This window comes from Rhinolophus hipposideros, assembly GCF_964194185.1.
Source record: "Rhinolophus hipposideros genome assembly, chromosome: 6".
In the NCBI taxonomy this organism is placed as follows: domain Eukaryota; kingdom Metazoa; phylum Chordata; class Mammalia; order Chiroptera; family Rhinolophidae; genus Rhinolophus; species Rhinolophus hipposideros.
In genome coordinates, this window is record NC_138052.1 from 61,193,959 (window position 1) to 61,221,106 (window position 27,148).

The following is a 27,148-nucleotide window of genomic DNA, read 5'->3' on the forward strand; positions in this document are numbered from 1 at the left end:
AAACACATATGACATTCTAGTAAATGATCCAAATAACACGGGGTTAATTCCCTAAATGGGTATAGTTGCTCTCCGAATGGCTACCAATATAAAATAGAAATCTTTGTGGTTAAAAAAAAAATAGTTAATGGATTATTACAGATTTAAATGATTTTGATGTCAGTTTTACTATGAGAAATTTCATCGTGTGATAATGTGTATTTTAGATCCATAGTGAGTTTGATTTTGGGTCACAAAATAACAATCTTTTAACCTACTTCCAAGAGTCAAGTTTGTAATTCCAGAATATCTGATCAACAAAGGACATTAATGCTTACTTTACGGTTTACTTTACAGTCGTTTATGGACTGATCTGGCCTACTTCTCTTTAGTTTGTACTTGGTGCCAGACTCCAGGTGTGTAACATGCCTGCCTCATAGTCTCATGGAAGAGACCGTCTCCAACGATTACACAAGGTTGGATGATTAAACCTACTGATGTTAGGTTTTAATAAAGACAATGAGAATGTTAAAGCAAGAGGAAGAATGCATACAAAAGCTTGAGAAGCATCTAGACACAGCTCCCTAGGGTCCTTGGTTAGTCACACAAGACATCTCCATATTTTGAATCACCAACACATGTGGAAGAAATTTTGGTTTCAGAAGACCTGTTCTTATCTTGACCAGGAAAGCACATGAGACTTATACACATCCCAGAGATATGCAGACAGCTGGCTCACTGTCTTACACACTATGGCACCTTGAGTTATCCCGAGGGGCATCCATACAAAGGGTGAAGAAAAATTTCCTAATGGAGATCATGAACCGGTAGACATGATCTTAGTGATTGAGGTGAGGTGGACAGTCAGGTAAAAGCATGCACAATGTCCCAGAGACATCCCAGAATATGGCACATTTTAGAAAGTCGAAGGGTTTAATATAGCTAGTGTTTATATAGGTAAAGTAGATAAAGAATTATGAGGATAATCTCACAATTGCATTCCTGGGTGATGGGACTGTAATGATAAACTTGAACTTGAAATGGGGTCAGAGATATCTCTGTTACTGAACATAAAGAATTTGTCTACCAGGTGCTAGCAGAGCTAAACACTGAGAATTGCAGAAAGATTGGTTATTTTATTATGAATGGCACCACCCAGGAGAATGGGAAGCTAATGCTCAAATGCCCAAACTCTAATGGTTTATAGACGATGGATTTTATAGAGCAAAGTCATGAGTCATCACGAGTAGGAGGTTTGGGATCATGGGTATTGCTCATTGGTCAAAAGTGGGGTAAGGGCAGTAAGTCATAATTTCAGGTCTCAAAGTGGACTTGAGCATCCCTCAGTCTTGTTTCATGAGGCTGTGGCCAGGGGTTCATTCTGCTTTAGGGCCCAGGAGCTGTAACATCCCTTAGGCTATGATGTCATCTTTAGCTAAACAGAAACCCACACCTTGTGGTCCTTAGTCAAAGCATAGCCATTGTTTCTGGCTGCCTCAGGGGCTTAATGACTAGTAAGGGAAAGGACTAAGGCTCACAGGACATGCTGTGAAGAAACTGAATAGAGTTCTGGGGCTACATATTAAATCAAATTCATATGTTAAACCAGGACTCTCGGTTTCAGTTGGTTGTTTGCTTTATGGGCTAACAAACATCTTAACAGTGCATGTTAGTAGTTTATTTTTGTGTTCAGGGATGGAAGCTATGCACCTCGTGACTCTTACTCATCACATACTATTATGATTTCTGCTGTCTTGGTTATTTGCCCTGCACCCCCACCCCACCCTGCACTCTTTACAGGCCGTAGGCTAAGCAATTTCTATAATAGTTAAGAGCATGCTACGTGACTTCCTTCTTGGGCTGTTAATCCAAACTAGTATACTACCTTTTTTTTTTTCTTTTTCCTTACTTAAACATATTTTCTGGGGGTCTTAACTCCTTGGCTTCATCTCTTGTTTCTAAGATTAAATTTTAGGTCCTCTGGAACATCTAGGTCGGAGATATCCAAGAAATAATTAAAATCCCAGAATATAGAGCATAGTATTTTATGATCACTCAGTAAACACTAAACAACTAAAAGACTAGTGCTGGCATTTTGCATTTTAAGAATTCTAATAATTCCTGTCAGAAACCTGCTATAAATAGGGAAACAAAAAATTGTTTTTAAATCTGTCTCATGCTGTGAACTTATGTTAGAACAAACTACTGTTTTCTATCAAAGGAAAGAATGTTTTCTCAATTAACAAAGGCATTTGCAGAAGATCAGGTGAAAGCTGGGTTCCTGTGAAGAAGGAATTTGCCTTGAGAATTTCATTATGGCTTTTTTCCACCATATAGTGTCAAAATGAGACATTTCTTCTTTCTGTTCCACATTTTCTTTTATCTAAGAATTTTAATTGACTTTGAAATAACAATTACTTGAAGTTAAGTTCATGTCTGTGTGTGTGTGTACACATATCCGTAAAGTACACATATGTATATACCCTGTTTCCCCGAAAATAAGACCTAGTCGAACAATCAGCTCTAATGCGTCTTTTGGAACAAAAATTAATTTAATTTTATTTTATTATAAGACTGGCTCTTATCTATCTAACATTATAATATAATATAATATAATATAATATAATATAATATAATATAATATAATATAATACCAGGTCTTATATTAATTTTTGCTCCAAAAGATGCATTAGAACTGATTGTCTGGCTAGGTCTTATTTTTGGGGAAACACGGTATACACAAATAAACACACTTAAACAAGAACTCTGAATTTACTACATCTTACAGATCAAAGGACAAAAAGTACCAACTTTAAATCTGGCTGTCTTTATGTCAGTATAACATCTTTCAAATTAACAGTTTCTTAAAACCTGAAAAAAACACAAAACTCACTTTTTTGCCCCCTGAGTGATGAACCAGTCAATTCCTTTCATATACAAAATAGAGAGATCATCAATATTATATTGCATATGTACCTCATCCTGCATCATGGTAAAATATCTAAAAAGTAATCACAAACATCAAAAAGTTATTTCCTGTGAACTGCAAAATTGCACATGTCATTTAAAATAGTGGCCTTTCTACATTTGCAAACTGCCATGTCTCTTTGCCTTACATTTGTTTATGCGTTTACATTACAGTCAGGTAGTTGGAACTAATACTATTATATTTTACAAATAGTAATACAACCGCAGAGTGCTTAAATTACTTGTCATGGTCATCTAAAAAGCAAAACCTGGTGTTCTGTGCAGATAATGTTCTTTTAGGGTCTAACATGTTTGAAATGCAATGCTTTTCCTCTCCAGGCTGTCTTCTCTAGATTCAGAAATTCAAGAGGAGAGAAACATATTGTCGAACTACTCTTATATTTTTTAAACAGTTGAAGATAGTATTTTTATTATCATTTATGCAACTTTTATTTTGAATTTTAATGTTAAAGCAACCTTCTGCATAGAAGTACATAAAAAAGAGAAAGCTGCTTTTCAGAGTGTTGAGCTCTTAATCCACAGAAATGCTGCCACGTGGTACAGTATTGCCCCATTTTTTTAAAACCTGTACACTCCCTTTCTTCAGAATCCTTACAAATAGACATTTTAGTAAGTAGAGCATGCCTATCCTTGACCAGATTAAGAGGTGCCACAATGCTTTGTGTCACAAAGAAACGTTATCACTGAATATGCAGAATTAATCTTATTTGGATTTGTTTAGAATGGATTACTGTTCCTTAAACTGGTGTGATTATTAAAAAAGCCCATTTCTGTCCACTTATTATGATTTAGTAAGCCTAGAGTGAACCTAGATACCTACCTGCATTTTGACTGCAGTGTACTTAAGAAGCTCTGGGAAAGATAAGGATATTTTCTTTGTATTGGAGGATACAAGTAGCAAAACAAATGAAATGCACTGATAAAGTCTATTTTAATCAATAGCATTCAACTTGCTCCCTCCTTATCTTTATAGGAAGCTAATAATCAGCAAAATCGAGTGCCTTTAGTTTAAATTCTCCCTACTCTTGCACACCAGCTGTGGCAGTGTTAATAAGTGTCAGAATCATCCAAAAGTGAGGATTTAGGAGAATAAAAAGAAAATTGTAGGACCTGAATAATTCATTGTACTGCTGATACCTGGGTAAATAAATCTTTTGGGGACAAAGCTCTTATAATAGAATTGACTGTGCTAAAATAAGGAGTAACTTTCCAGTGCAAAGGAAATACTTTTCTTCAGCTGTTCTTAGATGTATTTGCATAGCATAGCCATAACACCATCAAGATTTTCTGAATGTCCACGTCTGATGAGCAAGACTTGATGGGGTCAAATTCATAGAGTCGTTTGTCTTAGTTATCCCCTGCTTTCCTCCATTTTCTCTTCCACATTCCCTCAGTGGTGACCCTGGTCTTTCCCAACTTCCCTTTCCCTGAATTCACATCCTCTAACATGCTATTTTCGATCAAACTGAGTAAGGATTAGTGACTGGTCGTTGGTATGTGCTGACAGATCAGCTCATACTCTAGCAGTAATAATTCTACTAGCACAGTTGACTGCTTATAACTTGTCAGGAACGTATTCAGTCTTCACCCTCAGGTCAATCCTATGCAGTAGGTAATGGAGTTATATAACAACTATAATAACTTTATATATACTTGCTTATTTTGGTTACTCTTATGGCACCCATTTTACAAATAAGGAAATTGAGGTTTATAAAAGTTAAATACCTTGCCCATGGCTACACAGTTAATAATGAACAGAGGTCTCAGGTTCAGACAGCATGATTTTAGAGCATGAGATTCTAAACAGTATAGCATGCCCCCAGGTATTAGAATGTTAAGCCCTTTATCTTTACATATAAGTAGAGAATGTCTCCTTTTAAAGACCTTTCTGTGTCTTACTCTGTTCCGTTAGAAAAAGGATGGTTCTATATCTCATCACTTGATAAGCTCCTCCTCTTCTGATGAATAGTTTCTAGCAATTTGTTCTTTGAGAAATTGCCAGAATAGAAAAGAACAAGTGTCCTATTGGCACTGCCTTTTTCCAGAACCTATCAGCTAGTGAGCTGTTTTCTCCTCTCCCAGGCTTGAACACTCATCGTTGAACATTCATCCCAACCTTGAACACTCATCATGTCCCCACATCTTGTGTACCTCTATTTTCTATCTCTCAACTTATAAACTTCATTTTATTCAGAAAATACGTTTGTTACTTGTTTGCCCCAATTTCATAGACAGTCTAATTTATACTTTATTAGACTTCTAATACTTAGGAAAGCCCTGGCAGGGTAAGAAGCCCATGTGGGGAGGCTCTGAGTAGAGAAGGATGCAAGTAGGGTGGAATGGATGGTTATACACTGGGCCAGTTCCCGTGAGAAGTGGAAGAGAGAGAGGGGAGAGCTGTATCTACCTAACGGCCGACAAAGGAGGTTCTCCATTAGGCATTTAATTTGTCGTGATTATCCCATGGCTGGCCAGGCACGTTTTAAGGGAAGATTATCAGTACGTTTTAGAACACTTATTTTCTATTTGTCAGAACGCATTCTTGAACCTAACTCAGTTTCAATAAAGATATTAGTGCAGGTGTGCTATTAGTGCTATAAAAATATACTAGAGTAAATTATCCATTATGTCTGTAAGGTAATGTCTGTATTTTTAATTTACATAGAAATGGATATTAATTATTTGCTAAAGGTGAAAATTGTCTGCCTTCATTTTAAAATTTTATGGAACACTTCCTGATATTTCTGTTACCCTTGAATGAGGTATTATATTTAAAAATTTCCACAGTATATGGCATGTAATAGAAAGCTAGTACATATTAGAAATAGTCCCTTTCTCTGTTTTCTAGCCATTCGCAAGAATTTCACTTAATCTCTGAGTATTTGAAAATACCAGCAGAGCATAACTTCTTGAAGGAGCTTTTAAAGAGTACTGTACTGGAAAGTCTCCTTTTCTTGTAAGCATAACTAGACATGAACACAGCTGCCATGGGCTTCCCACGTGGTGTCACTCATGGAATCCTTTCTACAAATGACTGAGAGCACAGTTACTCAGCGTACGCCTTATGAATCCCTGAATTGGTAACACTATCATTCATGTTTATTTTAATAATACTGTATAATATAAAGTTTTAGTAATTCATGTACATTTAAGTTAATTCTCAGAAATTTATACCTACCTGTATCCTAATTATCTAGATTTAATTTTACATTAATATGTACTTAATAAAGTAAAGCCTTGACATGTCTTTTAAAAATGTTTATCATAATTTGCCCAACTCATTTTTCCCTTTATAATTACCACCTTTGATTTAGTACTACAGAATATCTCAGAATAATGCTAATAACGATACTTAGGAGAGCTAAGTGGCAGAAATAGTTGAGCTGCCACACTACTCTGTACTGAGGAAAGGAATGTCATGACTTCTAACTTCCAAAGTTAACTATACGGAAATAAGGACAGCTCCAAAACAATGTATTGTCTGAAAAATAAAATCGACAAGATGTCATGATTTATATATTTGGAAATACAAATCGATTTGGAAAACTTGACTCTAGAAACTCACTGGGGCTTTTAGAAGCTTGGCATGTCTGCTGGAGGTGGGAACTGTACTAAGGGGGATTATTTCTAAAGCAGGGTTTGAGTTGTCTGTATGCTACATATACCCTGCCTCATACCGTGTTTCCCTGAAAATAAGACCGGGTCTTATATTTTTTTGCTCCAAAAGATGCATTAGGGCGTATTTTAAGGAGATGTCTTATTTTTTCCATGTACAACAACCTACCTTTATTCAAATATAGTCATGTCATCTTCTTCTGGAACATCGTCATAACGTACTCAATGTGTCTGTCTGGCTGACGATCTTAACTGGGGCTTATTTTGGGGGTAGGTCTTAGTTTTGGGTAAACATGGTAGTACATTTCACATCCAAGAATTATCTTCTGGTTGAGTAAAATAAATGTTAATATAACAATTGCAAAGATAGTTATTTAGACAGACAACTGTGTAGGATAAAATGTAAAAGCAAAAGCAGTTAATGTTTTATCCCATTTTGATCAAAAGTGAGAAATATTTCTCCGAAGTACTTGAAAACAACAGAAGAGATGATGGGTTGAAATAAAGTTAGTGATAACTGTGAAGCTATTTTTCATATTCACAGTTATTGTAAAAGAAAACAAATATCTAATGCGCCTTTTTAAATTTAATAAACTATCAACACATCTGCCAGTGAAATCCTATATTCATCCTGTTGCATATAAAAGTCCCATCAGATATATGAAACACTTTTATTTTTATTTTACCTTGTCAGTAGTGAATCCTATAGTCAACTGATTATGTCTTTTTTTATGCTGCTGGTGAAGAACTTGTAGTCTAGTTTATGATCTACCTCTAGCAAATTTGCAGGATTATGTGGCTTTTGACTACAAACTTATTTCCACTCTACATACTTCCTTTGTTTCACTTTTGCTTCATTTATTCTAATTTATTTTATCTTCTTCTATTTTATGACTCTTTATAAGCCACTTTAAATACATTTTGGGACATAGTAGAGTAATTTTTTAAATCAGTGAACTGAAAAAAAAAGTGTTTTTTTTTTTGTTTGTTTGTTTTTCTTTGAGGAAGGAACTGTGCCTGGGTTCCTGGAAACTAAAGCTCAGTCATCAGCAAAATCCCCTTTGTCCTCCACCTCTACTCTGAGCCTGGCTTCTTCTTGCTCCAAAGAAAACCAGCTCTCTTCTAAAGACACTAAATCCCCTTTTGCCTTTCCCAACCTTGAACACTTTCCACAAGTGGTGGATGTTTTTTCTGCACAACTCTTTCCGAAACACCTGACCTAGCAGGTGAATTGAGTGTCCTTTCTCCCTAAAATCCCCAAGCTTTGAATCTCCTGTCATCAAACTGTGCCATTGTTCCTCTCCTAATTGATGCCATCTACAATCCCCAGGTCACTTGTTCATTCCTTCAGTATTTTTGCTCCTGCTTTATTGTCATTCTTCCAAAAATAATTGCATGCTAGGAAGAATATTATAATATACAGAATGGTCATTGTAGGAGCAGATGCTCTTGTGAGGTAGTGATCACCCTGTCAATAAATATTCTCAAGCAAATTGATATAGCATGCCAAATCTTTGGATATGGCATTCACCTATTGAACGCAGATGTGCTAGTGTAGGCTACCAGTGGGATTATCCGTGTACAGTTCTATTCACACAGAAAAGCATAACCAATAGGTTAAATACTTTGTCCCTGAATCAATACATCTCTCTATCTATATAGTAAATTATGCAGATGTGGAGTGCATGATTTCTGATCATGTATATATTTTCTTAATGCTATGCATTGACCTTCATAAATTGGATCATTTAACAGGGCAATTTTCATATTCTAACTGTGTTCTAGTCACTGAACCATAGTCTGTGATTACCTTGGACTGACTTCTTTTGTATATGGTTGGTTGATCAACTGCATGACCTCATTAATGACATCACTACACACCTACATAGCATACTTATACCACATAGTTTAACAGATATAATTACAGCAACTTATCAAATTATTTAATTTATTAAATTTAGAAAAGAAGTTTCTGGAAATAGATTATATGCAATATACTTAGCAACTAATAAAGTTTTAATGCAATGTTTTTTGCAAATTTTAATCTGTAACATCTGATAAATAGCACCCTATTTATTCACTCCTTTCCATTTGTCCATTTGTCTTTTTTTTTTTACTACAGTGTCATGGGTATATTTGTTAATATATGTATACATTTTATAGTCTTTTTAAATTTCAGATTTCTACTAATCAAATTCCTGCAGTTATAATGGGACATTAAAATCACTAGCATGATAAATACTCTTTCCTATTCACTGGGATTCGTATAATTTCAGTAGTAGATAAAAGCCAGAACTAATTGTTTATTATTGTTTTCTATAATATGCCTCGATCACTTTATTGTGTGTGACAACTTATTTCAAGGAGACTTTTTGGCTTTTATTATAAAAGAATTTTAGTATTACTACTTGATTGAGATAAATCTATTAAATGCTAATTTATTAAATACCAAGCACTGTACTGAACTGTAGCGCCTCAGTATCTCAAGCTATCTTCAGAATGACTCTATGTAGAAATATCACTACCGCTTTTTATAACAAGTAATGGATTTGGAATATGAAGTTGATTTATATCCCAGATATAACAGCAGAGCCAGTATTCAAATCTTAATTTCCACGAATTCATAGATTCTTCTTAAGCACTATATCACTATGCAGAATAACATTTGACCTCGTCATTCAATAAACAGCCTATCTTTGAGGACAGTAAGGATTAACAAAAATAAAGTCCCTTGACTTTAGGCCTTACATGAAAATTTGTGTTTTGCACATCGTGTATATAGTAAGTTGGTAAATTTGTTGTCTTGATAACAAACTGAAAATTTAATCCAAGTGGAGAAGAATCGACCACAACCTGAATTTCTTCTCTCAGGAAGTATTTTTACAGCCGGAAGCCAAAATTACTTTCTGTGGAGCCGCTAAGACTGTTGACAGATTAGGAAAAAGTTATTTGCCCATCTCCTGACATTTTTCCCTACCATCCACCCACTTTGTATTCCCTCCTGCAGACTGCTGGCAGGATTTCCACAGGCATAGCTTGACAGATGGGGTTCTAGTGACTGAAGAAGCCTCTCCAGCTCCGGTGAGATGTCATCAAGGACTTAACAAAGGCCCTCCCCCAACCTGTCTGCTCTATGAAATGCTCTCTGACTTTGAGAGAAAGAATTAATCATGTTAAAATGGCAGTAACTCTCAGAGTATCTGGTAAAATTTCATTATGGGGTTTATTGGGACTTTATAGAGTGAAGGTTCCTGGGTTTGTACAGATGTTTCGACTTGGATATTCAGGAACAGAATGTACATTTTTGGAGCAAAGAGAAAATGCCATTTGTTTCCTAAATTTTACATATAGCAGCATCCATAATCTCTATGGACACACTCTGATTTTGAAATTTATATCAGATTAACCCTGACATGAGAGGTAAATAAGTCTCATGATTCTAAAACTATCATGTCGTTGCCCATACTTCACTTATTAATGCATTTTAATGGCATTTATTGCTTTTAAAGGAAAACAAATTAATCTCTGGATTGAGTCAGTATATGTATTTTATATTAAGCCTGATGAGCAGTGAATTGTAATGCCATGTCACAAAATGCTTAAATTAAAAATAGATTAAAAAATAGGTAACTTATTTTAAACTTTAGTCATATTAATAATGATGTGTATATAGGGTAAATGTTCGTCTCAAATACCAGTTCTTCATTGTGAAAATAATAAGTTTAAGTATTTGATATACAAGTCTTAAATATATCGTGGGAAATGGAAATATATGTAGTTATTTTTCAGGAAAGTAATATACTGCAATATAATTCTGTATATGTAAAGGGAAGTTTATATACAATTTGGAATTATAGTCACTAATAAGATTATTAATTTTTTTAGACATAGTCCAATAAAAACATAAAGGTCTCTGTTAATACTAGGATTAGGACTTTTAAAGGGCAGCTGAAAAATACTCTCATAAGCTGACCAGGAATATGCGAGGATTGATTTTTTTTTTTAATAGCCAAGGAAAATCAAATAAAATCAGCAGATAGTAAGGTTCAAACAAAACCAAGTAAGCAATATAGTGAAGACAAAGTGGTGCTAATTAGTATAATTACCTTCAAGTATTGAGAAAAGACAAAATTGCCTTTAAAGAGAAAAAGTATGGACTTTAAGAAATGAACTCAATCATCAAATTGAAGTTAGAAGTATATATAGGATTGGCCTAATTGTAACAAGAGCATGAAGAAGAGTTGTGATAATGGAAGCAGAATAATTGCTCACTTTTACAAATGGGGAAGAGAGAATTAGGCTATTAGCTAATGAGATAAAACAGAGTATGTGCTCACATCAGCATCTGATTGCAAGGCAGACTCCTAATGTAGATGGACTCCAATGATCACACAATCACAGTGATTTGCTCCTTCCACCATAGGAATTGCCAGAACCTTGCCTTTGGCGGGTGCTAGATGCTTCCTTAGTTCTCCATCTGCCACTTAATTAGCCAGAGAGTCACCAGCTTCCCAGCAGAATTATTTAGGCCCTATTAATAGAATTATGTTGAATCTATAAAATAAGAAACCCCCCCATAAAGCCCTGACGTATGTTGAAAATAGTCATAAACCTGTTTTTCCAGCATTACTCTAGGATATAGAACCAAGTTATCAACACCTGTGCATCATTGAGGAGCATTTTTTGAATGGAAGCAAAGCTTTACTGAAGGCCTACTATGTATCAGGCACTTTACCCGTGCAACTTTTGCTCACAACCCACTTACAATATAGGGATATTTATATACATTTTACAAAAGAATAAGCTGCTGCTCAGAGATATGAAGATCCAGAGACCTATCAAGTGGCAGAGCCAGAATTCGAACTCTGTGTCCATGTGACGCTAAATCCCTTTGATATGGGTCCACTAAGCCACGTCCACAAAGATCTTTGACTTTTCTGTTCACCTCTGTACTCAAATACCTGAAACAGTGCCTGACACATAGTGGGTCTTCAGTACACAGCTGTTGAATGAAAGGCCTGCTCTGGTGCAGAGTCTCCTCACGCTAGTGCCCCTGGAGGCACCTGACGGAAGTGAGTAAAACAGTACATTCACGGTCACTGACATGAAGCTTGGCTTAATCTATTCCAGTTCTCAGGTTTTTGTTGGTTGTTTGTTTTTTTGTTGTTGTTTTCTTTGTCTTTCCTTATCTGTGTTAGAATCTCTAAATCTAGGAGATAAAATCCCCCGGACAGGATCCAGTCATCTTTTCTTGCACCCTCATAGCCCACTAGTGAAAGTTCTGCATGCTGCAATGCCTCACAGAATTATCAGGCTGTATTAATCACCGACAGAAAGTCTGTTAAAGAAATGAATGTTTGCATTTAAGGAGTATCATTAGCTCACACTCATTTTTCACTCAGAAGAGCTGTGCACAACCTATCAAGATCTGAAAAGTAGATTTTCCTCCCTTTCTAGAGAAAAGAGGACAGCGATTTGTGTAATAAAGTCTCTTATTGTGATCACATGCTGACATTCAAGTGTGGAGAAGTTCTGCTCACAGCTAAGGATGGAGTGTTCTCCCAAATAGCTTATGATTTCAAACAAATCGTGATCACTTACAGCCAGCAAACTGTACTGTGGCGATTATTGTTTGTTAGGATCCTTTCTTGTTGCAGTCTATATTGTACTTAAATAATGAGGCTGTAGGTAGAGTGGAATGAAAGAACCTGTGAGAAAAATATAGGCACCCTCTGTGGTCATGAAGGTAAGGTGTAGCCTATAGCAGCATTAGTGGGTCAGGGATTGAGTCTGTTCTGTTCACTGCTGTATCCCTGATATCTAGACTAGTACTGGACACATAGATGATGCACAATAAATACTTTTGAAATGCATTAGGTTATAGAAATAATAATGATGGTGATAATGATGGTGATGATGATGATGATGATGATATAGTGTCTCAGAGGAGAAGTACTGGGAATGCTATCCCTTGAATTAGGAGGGTTACTAATTTAAAGAATGTTCTCTCATTAGGGGAAAAAAAGAGATAAAGAGAGATAAAGGGTTCTTGGTATTTAAGGGACTACTCCACATAAACATACTCTTTTTGGACAGAGTTCAGGAACACAAGCAGATTCGGGGCAATTACTTTGTCAAAGTTTAACTGAAATAGAACAATATCAGTATATTGTATTGCCAAAGGCTTAAGTTACATGAAAATCAAGTATAAGATATGGATACTTATTATCACTAGTATTCATCATTGTTTTGTAACTCATAGTAAGCAAGGACAATGAAATAATTGGTAACAGTATTGAAAAAGAAAAGGAAATGTATTTCACTTTATTGATAATTATATTCCAGGAGACTCAAAGTAAAAAAAAAAAAAAAAAAAAAAAACACAAAACTACTAGGCTTAATAAAAGAATATGATAAAATCACTGAATACAGGGTAAATATTTTCTATAGAACAATAACTTTTTATAAATAGAATAAGAAAATCTTATTTACCCAAAACTATAAAGCATGTAAGAATATATTTAACAAAAAAAGTACTTGGCCTTTCTGAAAAACAGTATAAATACTTATTGATGAGGCATCTACAAATAGGCATATTATATAGAGATATCCTAAAACTCTCACTTGTCTCTAGTTTTATTTGATTAAATTGCAGCGAGAATTATAATTGAATTTAAGTACCATGAGTATTAAGAATAATAAATGTTTTAAAATAGCCAATAAAATGTTGAGGGAAAAAAAGTATATCTGCATCTGAGTTGGTAAAGATTCTAGCTTCTTCAGTAGTCAAAATTCAAACATTAGTGGCTTAAAATAGGTTTTGTTCTTGCTTACTTCACAGCCCATTGTGGGTGGGTTAGCTCCTTTTATTTTCTTGTTATAACTGTTATTTTATTTTAATTTCTAAGCATGAATTCAGTGAATATTCTCTTTGTGCCAGTCAGTGGTTGGATTTTCTCATTTACTTTTCACAAAAACTCTTATGAGTTTATCCCCATTTTATGAATGAGGAAATGGAGGCTCTGAGAAGTTCAATAAATAAATAAATAAATAAATGGTATTTGGCGATTCAGGTTACCTAACTGTAAAGACAACTAAATATCTGTTGATTCCCTTAGATATCTCATAATAGAGAGAACCTGTAACATAAATCTGAATTAGCCAAATAGATGTGGCATAAATGAGTAATACATATCCAGTATACTCTATTAATTTTTACTCTATTTCTGTTTTCTTTAAGGTAGCAACAGTAAGATTACGTGTCTGAAAATTAGGAGAGCTGGAATCCCAATACTAGCTCTGTGACTAACAAGCTTCATACCTTGAGACGTCCCTTTCCCTCCATGGTCCTCAGTTCCATAACCATAAAATAGTGAGGTTCGAATGAGAATGTCCTCACAGTCCACAATCATGTGGTTCTCTAATGAGAAAATGGATTGTGAAGCCTGTCTAGCTCCAAAGCCGATGCTGGTTTTCTGTATAAGTTGGTGCTTATTTATTTTTGTAATACTTCAAATGAATGGCCCTGTCTCATTCCACTTGTCTTACTCATCAGATGATGTGAAGGAAGTGACTGTTGGAGGGATGTCTGGGATAGGACAAAAACTCACTGCTTCGTATTGTGACCATGTGATTCAAGCTGTTTGAGAGACCTTTGCACAGTGGGTAATAAGCAGTTTCTTGTTGATAGCAAGTAGGTTTGTTTTGGCTTAAACTTTAAAGGCTTATTTTAAAATCAACAGCCTATTAAAATAATACACTCCATATCCATGTAAAAAAGGAGCAGATGTAATGTAATATAAACTTACTATAATAAAATGAGAAACCTAAAGATCAAGTCAAATATAAAATGTAGACATTTTAATACTGAGCCCAGTATTTTTATATTCTCTATCAAAATTTCCTGGCCCTACTTTAAAGGATAACCTTTACAGTACTCAATTTAAAATTTAAAGTATAACTTTTCTTTTTGGTGGATCTATTTAAATTACTTTTTTCAGGATTATGGTTTTGGCAATTAAATAATGGGTTTAAATCCAATTGATTCTGACCCTTCTTTAGCAATTGACTATAATGATGTGCTTTTCAAAAAATGGTTTTTCCTGTATTGCTTGGCACTGTGACATCACAAGTCAGCCAAATAAAGCCTATAAAATTAAATTGGCTTACTCCTATATTCCTATATGGCTTATCTACGGGTTGCAGTTGAGTACCTAGAGGTTTATTTATTTATTTATTTTTTAAATAGATGTATGCAGTCAGGTTAGCGTCAAGAATATTAGCCCCATCCTATTTAAGGCTCGGCAACCTTGGTTACAAAGCTAGAGACGCACCGTTGATTTTTTTCTAGAATTAGAATATCCATTGGTCATTATGGTGGCAATCGTTATTTAACTTTGATGTTAAATAAAGCTTCCATGTTGTAAAATGTAGAAGTTACTTTCCTTAATATTTTCAAATAATTATGTAGAGAACATATTATCTACATAAAATTGGCATATTTTTGAATTTGATATAAACATGTATTCCATTTATTTCCTTTATAAATTAGTTTCTTCCTTTACAAATTAGCTCCTTCATATGTTAAATAGTGTCAAATTTCATAGCAGTTAGGCTTAGTAACTCTTTAGTTAATTATTTAAATGGTTATTAATTTGGCATTAAGAAAATAACACCCTACATTACTCAAAGAGTGATTCTAAAAGCATTTCAAGAAGCGAGCAAAGTAGATATCGTAAATGGGTCCATATGATGTCCAACAGTGCTCTCTACTGGCAAAGAAGCACGTCATAAAACAAACTAATCTTTAAAGTGAAAAAAAAAAAAGTCAATTGCAAATAATATTTGAAAATGAAGATGGAATCCTGAAACTTTCACTCATGTTTCTACAAAATGTTTATTGTTGGCATAATGGAATGCAATGAAAGAAATAGAGTAAATGAATTCAGACATCATTTGAGATTCGTTTTTAAGTCTCATTTTGATTAATTGAAAAATAATTGTGGGAATTTTGAAACATATTAAGCCAAATATGAAATAGCTTAATAGAAGTTTAAGTGAAGAAGTCTGTAAAAATTTTGCATATAATAGTGAGTTGACAACATTTTTGTGTTTTTAATTTCAACAGACAGCAGCCTCTCAAATACCTTTTGTGAGTACAGACATCTGCTATGTATTCAAATATATTCAGCAGAGAGACACATGGGTTGGAATATTTGTATGAATATATAATTTGCTTTATATTGTCATAAATTTGCTCTGTATTTGTCAAAGTCTTTAAAGAAGATTTTTTAAAGACATTTTATAGTTTGTAAAATCTGTGGAAAATATATGCCATGTTGTCATACATACCTTTCAATATATAAACTAGGAATACACAAAATAATTTTAGATTGTTATCAGCTTACTTTTCATAGTCTAATATAGTCTAAATGTCTCTTTTGTGCTTTATATCTTTTTTATTATCCATATTGCTTAGGAGTCATATTCAGTGTTTTAATCTCAACCCTTTTAATAACTCAACTAGTAGTCAAAATTAAAATATATGTATATATATATATATGCACAATAATGCCCAATCAATCAATCATATATAGTAATTTAAGAGGTTTTCTTTATTTTCATAAGTTTGCCTAATATTTTCTGACAGATTACTTTTCTTGTATCACGAATTTGAAAGATAGCAAACAATATTTTCAGTAATATTTACCTCTTGGTTATAAGATAAAAGTTGATGTTTATTTTCTCTGACACATTTTTTTCTGTAGTTTTTAAATTTCCTGTAGTGTACATGCATTACTATTAAAATACAAATGTTTATTCATAAGCAAAGAGAAAAATTTCGTTGCAGAGTTGCAAAGCACAAGCCCACAGTTGTGCAAGATGCACACTTGTACTTATATAAAGTTTAACGTCTGATCTTTCTGAAAAAGACATGTGCTGACATGTGCTGAGTGTTGTTATTTTGGGGCCATGAAGGAAAATAATGGAAAAAATTTTAAATAGTTAATAACAATGCATGGAGCATTATCACTTGCCACAGAACACATAACTTTTCTTTTGCTCTTTGCTACACACTGAAAAATAACAATCTGAATCAACATGTATATCAAAAACAGTCTGATAATATTGTACTTTCTTATCATCATTGGTATTTTTTCTGCCACGTGGAGGAACTAAGACCTAAAAGTTGCTACAACATAAAGGCAATTATTCTTACTCAGTTTAAAATGTTAAACATACCAATGTCCCATTTTCTAAGAGAATATAAAAAAATTATTTCTGTATTTTTTGCTTAGGTAAATACCTAACAGAAAAGAAGCATTTTGAGATGGACTTTTTTTTATATACAGTATAATTCCCTTGAGATTCACCCAAGTTGTTTTATGTGTCAAGAATTCATTCATTTGTATTGCTGAGTAATATTCCATAAGACATATGCACCACTGTTTGTTTAACCATTCACTCGCTGAAGGACAGCTGGGTTGTTTCCAGTGTTTGGCTATTAAAAAATATGAACATTGGTGGACACACATTTGCATGAACATAAGTTTTCATTTCTCTGGGATTAATACCCTGAAAGATGCAGTTGCTGTACCCTATGATAAGCCCATGTTTAGTTTTAAAAGAAATTATTTTTTCCCAGAGTTCCTGTGCCAATTTACATCCCCACTGACAGCAGTGTGTATAGTTCCACTTGCTAATCTGGCAACGCCAATTAGTAGTATTAACGATGTCACTTTTTTGACTCTCCTTGCCACTTCCCTGTACATTTATCTTATTCCTGTTTGCTGCATCATTATCTTTCATCTCCCTCTGAAACATGGCAGCTGCCTGGGGACCCATGATTTTGACACTCTTCTCAATCTCTTAGGCCTTCCATCGAGACCTCAGTGCCAGGGTCTCCCTAATCCACACCTTCTACCCAGAATTCTGGTTTTCCAAGCTCCACTTTGTACATCCAGCTGTTGGATCTACTTTTCCAGCTGACATATTAGAGGCATGTTAACCTCAGTATGTTTGAGTGCATATTTCATTTCTTTCATTCAGGTTTCTGTTATTAAAGTGTCACCTTTTTAGAGAGGACTTTCCTGATCACTTGATCTTAAATATTACTCACACTCTGCCCACTGTATCTGTTACTACGTGTGGTACTTTAACTTATGCCACCTAAGATATATTATAAATCTGTGACCAAGACATAAACAAACATAAAGATATTGACACACACCTCCACTCACTCACTAGAATATAAACTCCATGAGGATAGGGACATTTTACCCAGCTGTATACCCAGCATTTTGTAAATGCTTGACTCATAGTAAATACTCAAAAAATTTTAAGGAATAAATGAGTATGTGCAGCTTTAATTTATCATTTGGAGGCTTAATTTAATTTTTGTTTTACCAAAGTAATCTATGTCTATTTTTAAATAGTCAAATGTTTCCCCATGGATTATAATGAAGAAAGCATATTCCCCAGGCCTTCTCCCAAGTCTCACTCACTGGAGGAACCACTTTAGATTCTTCTGTGTTCCTTTGTTACTTTCTTCTATGTTTCTGGATAACTTGCTAACTGCTATGCCTCTATTTGTCATACCTGTAATGGTTATCAACACCATTCTGTTGTCCCTCCCCTGTTTCCTGGGTTCCTTTTTTCCACTGTTTTATTTTACTTCTTTTCTTACTGAGAACTGGGTCAGGGGAGGTAAATTTTTTGGTCCCTTCCATATCTCATTATGCACTTTTCTCTCCTCATAACCTGGAAACTTGGCTCTAAATCATTTTTTTCCCTCGCAATTTGAAATTATTTTTCTTCCATTATTGCTGATGTGAAATATGATATAATTCATATTCTGGGTCCTTTGTGTTTGTTTGTTTCTGGGATCTTTTATGATCTTTCCTTTGTCTCTAGTGGGTTGACGATAAGCCTAGTGTATTGTGCTTATATATAGGTTTTCACTCAAACAAAGGTGTAATCTTAAGTCCTGAAAATTCATACCTTTGTTTCTGGATAAGTGTTAGATAATCTTCTGCCTTCAGTTTTTCTTCTTTTCTTTTTCTAGAACTGTATGTGGTTTAATACTGAATCACACAGAACAGTCATTGAGAGGAGATATTAAAAGAGATTGGTGGACCCACCCCTAGAGTTTCTGAATCAGTAGAATTTGTCTTTATAACAGCATTAGATAATGCTGATGCTACTGTTCCAGGGACTGGATTTTGAAAAGTACTGTCCTAGACAAACAAATTCTCTAGTAGTTTTGTTTGATATTTTTTGTGTGTGTGTCTTTTTATCTTCTTTTTAAACATCTCTCTCTTTTTTTTTTTTTTTTTTTTGCACTTCTTGTTCCCTTGGCCTGGCCTGCCTGACTCCAGATATCACTGCCTTTCTGGTTGGTTTACGTTTTATATTGTGGGTGAGGTCTCCTCTGACCGTCCTATTTTAAATGGTACAACACAGAGACACATTTACATACTTTGCACTTGCCCCCCTTCGTCCCTGCTATCTCTCCAGAGCACCTATTTAATACACTATAATCTACTTATTTATATCACATCGTTTATGTTTGGCTCCTTCCACTAGGATGTAAGGTCAGTAGCAAGAGGGAATTTGCTTTTTTTGGTTCTCTGCTATATCCCTAACTCCTAAAAGAGTACTTGATAAATGGTAAGCACCCAATAATTACTTCTTTTTCTTTTTTTATAATTTTCTTTTTTTAAACTTTTATTTAAGTGTGTTTTTCCAGGACCCATCAGCTCCAAGTCAAGTAGTTGTTTCAATCTAGTTGTGGAGGGTGCAGCTCACAGTGGCCCATGTGGGGATCGAACCTGCAACCTGGTTGTTAAGAGCATCGCTCTAACCAACTGAGCAAACCGGCTGCCGCTAATTACTTCTTGATGAATTTCCTTAACTTCATCTTCTAATATTCTTACTACATTTGAAATTGCCCACATCATGTTTTTAATTTCTATGAGCTCTTTTTTTCTCTAAGTGTTGCCTTATTTAGTATCCTGTTTTTATCATGGATGCAACATATTTTTATGGACTTTCTCTCTGATTCTTTCCGTTCTTTTTTGTTCCTGTTTCTTTGTTTTTCCTCTCTGTGTTTCATGTGAGTGGCGTTCCTCAAATATATGTACATAGTTGGTGTGTTCTGAGACTTAAGACACTGAAAAGCTGGCAGTTCTTGTGAATATGAGGTCTGACAATTAAGTTCATGAACTTGTTGCAAAAATGTTGCTAACCTTTTTTTGATATCAGAGGGATTATTCATTATGAATTTGTACCAACTGGACAAACAATAAACCATATTTACTATTTGGAAGTGCTGAAAAGACTGCATTAAAAAGTTAGACGACCTGAACTTTTCGCCAACAATTCATGGCTCTTGCATCAGGACAATGCACCATCTCACACGTCACTGTCTGTGAGGGAGTTTTTAGCCAGTAAACAAATAACTATATTGGAACACCCTCCTTACTCACCTGACCTGGCCCCCAGTGACTTCTTTCTTTATCTGAAGATAATGGAAATATTGAAAGGAGACATTTTGATGACTTTCAAGACATCAAGGGTAATACGATGACAGCTCTGATGGCTAATCCAGGAAAAGAGTTCCAAAATTGCTTTGAAGGGTAGACTAGGCATTGGTGTCAGTGCATAGCTTCCCAAGGGGAGTACTTTGAAGGTGACCATAGTGATATTCAGCAATGAGGTATGGAGCACTTTTTCTAGGAGGAGTTCATGAACTTAATTGTCCGACCTCGTACAGGCAGGACTTGTCAACTAGTGATTCATCAGGTGGCCCATCTATTTCACATGGAAACCCCCTGTCAGCATAGGTTGTCTTTTTTTTTTTTTTGGCAGACGGTGGAGGTGGAGGGGTGGGGGGCGGCACTTTGCCTAGAAAAGAATCCTATCTGGAGCCTTATAAGACTAACAGCCAGTCTCCTGGAGCCAGACTGTGAAAGGGTCTAGTGGACTTTCAATTCCACATGTGGACCTAGTTTCTTTGTTTCAGTGAGGTGCCTCATCTCTGCTTTCAGCCAGGTCTAGCTAGCCTGTAGCAGTCCGGAGCTCTCCAGCCTTCTTTCCCCAGCTAGTATAGTCAATGACGCGGTTGGGGTGGGATGAATTAATCCCTTGGCCATGGCATGATTCAGTTCCATCTTTTCTTTCACTCTTCAGGCACCAAGCGGAGTGAAAAAAGATAAAAACCAAAGTCCTACCTCTAAGCCATATTCCAGCCTATTGATAGCACTTATGGCAGTGTTTCAGTTCTTTGTGGGTTTGTATCCTAGACTGTATGTTCCTGAATGTAAGCATTTAAGTATTTAACTGTGTCTAATATCAGTTTTTCCCAGAATTAGATCCCAAAGCAAAGATTTGAGGAGTTTATTAAGGGAGCGTTTCCCAGGAGCAACCAGTAAGGACACTGGAAAGTAGGACAAAGGATAGAAATCTAGGAAGAGTACATCATCAGGGGGAGCCCCAGCCTGAGCCTGATTCCAAGGGAAGCTCTGCATTTTAACATTACACCTTGGAGTTTACCCCAGCTCCAAGCAAAGAGGTTGGGTTTTCATATGTCCACACCAGTCATTGGCTAAAGAATGTTGTGATGATGATGATACCGGGAAAGCAAAAACTCCCACGTGTTTCCAACTCTGACTAAGTTACTTCATTGACCAAAGGGAATCCTCAGAAGGTCTTGCAAATGAGCCATTTCCAGCAAAGCACTCGGAAGCTAGAGGATGGGTCCCAACGCTGATAAAGTGGATGGATCCAAGGGGAGCTGAGCAGGCACCAACAGTACCTACTAAATTCTAGTGTCTTCCTCAATCACTACATAAAGGACAGGCAATCCCTCATAATTATAAAACACTTTGCAGTTTACAGAGGGTTGTTTTTTTCTTTCATCTCTTATTGTAATTGATTTTTAGAACCATTTTAAAAGGAGAGAAGAGCAATATTATTATTATTTTTCAAGAGCCAAATAAGGCAGATATTAAGTGACTTTTTTAACATCTTCAGATTGTACACCTAGAGTTTTTCCAGCATGCTGCATCATATTAATTGTTTTGTATAATGACAAAACATTACTTTGTATAGACAGACAGAATGCATAGAAATATGAATTATTTAATCTATTATATGCCTTTTATTTAAAAATACAAGAAATATTATAAATGATAATCTTTTCAGTTTTAAAATAATTTCCGTTTAGGTCATCTAACATTACATAGAAAAAATGTATTAAGTATCAAGTTCCTGATTATTAGGTTGGTGCAAAAGTAATTGCAGTTTTTGCAATTATTTTTAACCTTTTAAACCGCAATTACTTTTGCACCAACCAAATAGAGTTTTTATAGTTTAATTATTCAAGGCTTTTCCCTGTGTTTCTTTACTCAGATGGATTAATTAAAGCCACTGTGAAAGACACAAATTAAAACGTTCCTGGAGCACAGCAAGGGGTTGATTGATTTAGAATGTTCTTGGAGTTCTTCCATAATTTTCTTATACGGACCTATTTACATAGAATACTTATGACTCATGACATTTCTGCCGAAGTATGAATATTCTTTCCATAAATAGTTCCAATAACTCTTACAGTTTGTTATCGACACATCAGACACTTCCTTCTTCTAGTTTCAAGAATCACTTCCCAACGAAGAGCCTGCCATTGCCTCCCTGTTCTTGTTAGCAATGGACCAGCCACTCAGGGAATCTCGCAATGATAAATTCAAAGATGTTGAGAACAGGAGTTACCCCCATGGATTTACTCAGAACTAAATAGCTCCTATTGTGTTAACTCCCCTCTTGTCACTTGAACCCTTTATCTTTTCTGGATGATCAAAAACAGTGCTTTCCAAACCTGGTGGCATATTAAAATCACCTGGGGAGCTTTAAAAATACACAGATGCCCTGGCCCAGCCCCAGACTGATTAAATCAGACTCCTGGGCACTAAGTTTAGACTCCTAGGTCAAAGTTCAAAGCTCCCATGTGATTCTATCACATAGCAGTCAAGGCTGAATACACTGATCTGAAACAGGAAAAGTGACAGGTCCATTGGTGTCAGGAATAGATTTGGCTGTCTCCCACATCGGAGTAGCTGGTTTTCAATTCCTTTTAAGCTAAGAATTTCTCCATCGATTTTGGTCTTTTTGCAGGCCTGCGTCAACCAACTTGAGGTCACACTGAGGCAAATCAAGTGCCTGATGATATTGTATCTAGGCCCTAGTAGCAGTCGTTTGAGCATATGAGAGAAAGGAACTGTTGTACCTTATAGAATCTGATTAGTGAAACTTTTTTTGCCTTAATGCTTCTGAGATTCACTTTTCCTCCTCCATGGCCTCATCAAAAAGTGGATCAGCAGTTATCTCCTGTATTTTCAGCTCACCTTTTGTATCTGCCTTCCACTATCTTCCTGACCTGTTACTATTTTTTAACTCTGTTCCATAGACTTTAGTACAGAGAACCATGTGGGATGTTTTACGAAATAGAATTTCCTAGCCTTACCTTTAAAGATACTGGTTTATTTGACTGAGGAGTCTAAATTATTATATTTTAACCTGCTCCCTGGGTAAATTCTCATGCAGGTAATACAGAGAGCCCATTTTGAAAATCAAGATTCTAATTAGTTATTTTTTTTTTCCAAAAATGAAGGAATAAAAGGTGAAATAGAAGGATACCATGCATGACATTACTATTTTGTTCCCTTTCATTCTTTGAAAAAGATTGTATTTAATTATTTTATGTAAAGTATGCACAGACACACATACACACACACACACACACACACAAACACAAGCCCCCCACACACACACCACCATGTATATAAGAAGTGATAAATTCATGACTCACTTTGGTGGTGTAATTAGTAGTATGTGACAGAAAAGTCTTTGAGAAACTATATACACTTCATTTAATTATTTGCTATTCATACAGAAATATTTTATAGAATAAAATACCTATATTTCAATTCTAATTGGTCTTGAACATTTTGTGATATTGGATTCCTATGTAGGAGGTATTATGTCTCTTCATAATAGAGATTTTATTACAATGTGTTAATTATTATGAAATTTTGTTCTTTTATCTTTTTCTTTTTTTTGGCTAAGTCAGGTTTTAACCAAAAACCTTCAGGGATATTTGAATACTTAGTAAAATTGTAGCTCATGTATGTTTTATTTTTTAATGTGGTTTAGCTTTGATGGATGGTGTATACTGGGTATTAAAAAAGTATTTTAAAATTTTGTATTTTAAAATTTTACATGCAGTATGAATGTCATAATTGGAAAACAAAGATAGTCATTTGAAATAATAAACTGTACTAACCATGTTAATATCTTAAAATATACTATTGACATTTAAATTAAGGAATGAAAAACATTTATATGCTTTGAATTTACAGGTAACATTAAAAATTTTTTTAAATGTTTTAAATATTAAATTTTGAGGTCAACTTTATTCCTTTTGGCCCAATGAAATGACTTTTTTTCTTTCCAGTCAAATAAAGTTTTCTTCCCAGGAAAAATCTGCAAGTAAATTATTTAGGAAGACGTGTTTTTTTAAAAATCATTGAATAATAAGAATTGTATGTGATTAAATAATATTGGCATTTTTATATAATTTAAAATAATGTAAATTAATAGCTCTTCTATTTAATTAAGATTTAGATTACTATTGCATCATTTCATTATGTGAGGTTATATTTCAAAATGATTTCCTTATACATTATGTAATAAAGCCTACATTGTGTCTCACAAATGACCATTTTTAGTTTCTTGGCAGTACGGAAGTGGAGCAGCCCAAAGGAACAGAAGTTGTCAGAGATGCTGTAAGGAAACTAAAGGTAGGGAAAGCCCTACAAATAAATGTCTAGTGTATTGATCCTACCTTAAGTTATCGGAAGACTAATGGAGATCAAAGCATGAATAACTTTATGGTAGATAAGACTTCACTCTGTTAAAAATGTACTATTAAATAAATATCAGCATATCAAAGAAATATTGAATACTAAGTGTGTACACATAATTATCTTCCTGAGTGTGGCACACTCTTCTTATTTTTCTAAGGTGTAATTTCTCATACTAAACAACAACAACAAAATGTAACAGCCATATTTCATAAGTTTTGGCTTTCAGTATCTTGCCTTTACTTTGTTTGGACAATGTGGGCTCATGCCCTAACTCAAACACTAAAAATAGCCTAATGACTATCTCTAATAGTTAGAATGTCATATATGTACCAGTTAAGCAGTTGAAATCATGGAGTTTAGAGTTTATTCCAAAACAGAATGTGCAGTGAAACTGAATGTTAAAGATATCCTAATGAACAAATCAAATAAGCCCTGGCCATGTCCCTGAGCAGACATGGGGAACTGGTGAGATGAAGAGCATAAAAGGACATTTAATAAGCAACTCCACATACTCATAATTAGCAAGTATCCTGAGAAAATTTTATGTAAGATATCACACATCTTAGCATGCATTCTTTTCAGTGAGATTTTAAGATTTTTAAAAACTCCTTCAACAGAATTCTCATCTTTTTTTTTTAAATTGAGATATAATTAACATATAACATTACATTAGTTTCAGGTATACACAATAATTAGGTATTTGTATATATTGTGAAATGAGAACTACAATAATTGTAGTTAATATCCATCACCACACAGTTACAATTTTTTTTCTTGTGACAAAAACTTCTAAGATCTACTCTCTTAGCAACTTTCAAGTATATGATACAGTATTATTAACTATATTCGGTCATTATGTTGTATATTACATCTCCAGGACTTACTTATTTTATACCTACAAGTTTGTACCTTTTTATCACCTTTATCAATTTTGTTAACCTTCCACCCCCTGCCTCTGGCAACCACTAATCTGCTGTCTTTATCTATGAGTTAATTTTTATTTTATTTTTTAAGATTTTACGTATCAGTGAGACCATATAGTATTTGTCTTTCTCTGTCAGACTTATTTCATTTACCATAACGCCCTTAAGTTCCATCCAGGTCTCAAATGGCAAGATTTCCTTTTTTATGGCTGAATTAATATTCCATTATGTATATCTTTATTCATCCATCAGTGGACACTTAGGTTGCTTCCATCAGAAGTCTCTTCTTTATCTTATTAAGATCATCTAACATGCGACTATAGGAGGTCCTCGACTAAAGTTATTTCATTCAGTGTTGTTTTGTCATAACATTGATGAAATGCTGGGACTTAACTCTTATTTATTTCAATTAACCTGTGGTAAAATTGTATTCATTATAAATTGTTTCACTGTAGTTCCAAGAACCTATTGATGATATGGATAATATTTTTATCCATTCATTTTATATGTAAATATTTTGCTTAATGTTTTAAATAAATATGTTATAAGGTCCCAAGATGATATCACTTCCATTTGAAACAAAGTGGACTAGCCAACCATTTCTTTCCACTACTTATTAGGTAATAATTCAGACTTGCCCTTCCTTGGCCAGTACTTTTAAGCACTAATGAAGAATTTAAAAGGTCTCACAATTTATGGACAACATTTAGAATAAGATCCTATTTAAGTGTTCAAAATATTTTACTCTCTGGGCATGAGTCCAACCTCACTACAATTCGAATGTTTTATAAAAGAATAATGGTATTTACACTTCATGTTTCTTTATACTTAGGAGGTGCTTAATTCAGTCAACCCAAATTCCAAACTAAAAGGACTCAATTACATAATGGCTAGATAAAATATAGAGATATGTGAAATGAAATGCTTTAGAAATAATGACTACTTTTTTATAGATTTTCGTGGGCCTTTATATCCACTTCCTATGTAGTTTCATGTTTGGAAATGTACTATTCTGAAAGGAATGTGATTTCCAATAAGATAAGAACTACGTGGTATAGTTTAAAAATGCATATTCAATTGATAGTAGCTTTTTCTAGTATCTTCCAGAATAAATATGTATTTAATAAGCAATCTTTGTTGATTGCAAAAATTTTGTAGAACAGGAAAGTATATCTGAGGGTAATTCATGAACTAATGAAAATGAATAGAACAGTACTTTTTATCTATTTTTAATTTATTTGTGTGTGTGTGTGTGTGTGCGTCAAAGGCTACAACTCAAAGTATATAAGAGTATTTACATAGTACTTACATTTAAAAAAAATAATTTAGACCTTGGTTCCTCTTTAATTCTGCTGTCATGTATTATAGAAATGACCAGAAGATGGTGCTATGGCTCCACTAAAAGAAAACAAATTTGCTCATTAACTCTACTTTGTGTACACATCCCGCGTGTTTGTTTTTCTTAAACATATGTATTCTGACTGCTTTTTTACCCACTATAGATTAGCATTTTATTTCCTTTGCTGCATACGGTAATATTTTATTTATATTTACTAAATTTTCCAAAAGTTTGCAATATTACTATATTGGCTTCTGACATTAAAGAAAAATTTGCAATTTAGGATTAATACAATGTGATGGAAAACTTAAAAGATTTTCAATAATTAGTTTTTCATGCTTCTGTGTTTAATTTAACTAATAAAATGGTTAGAGCTCAATTTA

General features: G+C 34.4%; 1 protein-coding gene across 15 annotated transcripts in view; it reads left to right on the forward strand.

The window, feature by feature from the left end:
- Positions 1–27,148, forward strand: part of GULP1 (GULP PTB domain containing engulfment adaptor 1) — a 229,485-nt gene that overhangs the window by 156,347 nt on the left and 45,990 nt on the right. For all 15 annotated transcript variants that reach the window (XM_081051311.1, XM_081051321.1, XM_081051317.1 and 12 more), the window contains exon 5: positions 24,366–24,437. In XM_081051311.1, coding sequence (XP_080907437.1) covers positions 24,366–24,437 — 72 coding nt within the window. The remainder of the gene's footprint in view (positions 1–24,365; positions 24,438–27,148) is intronic.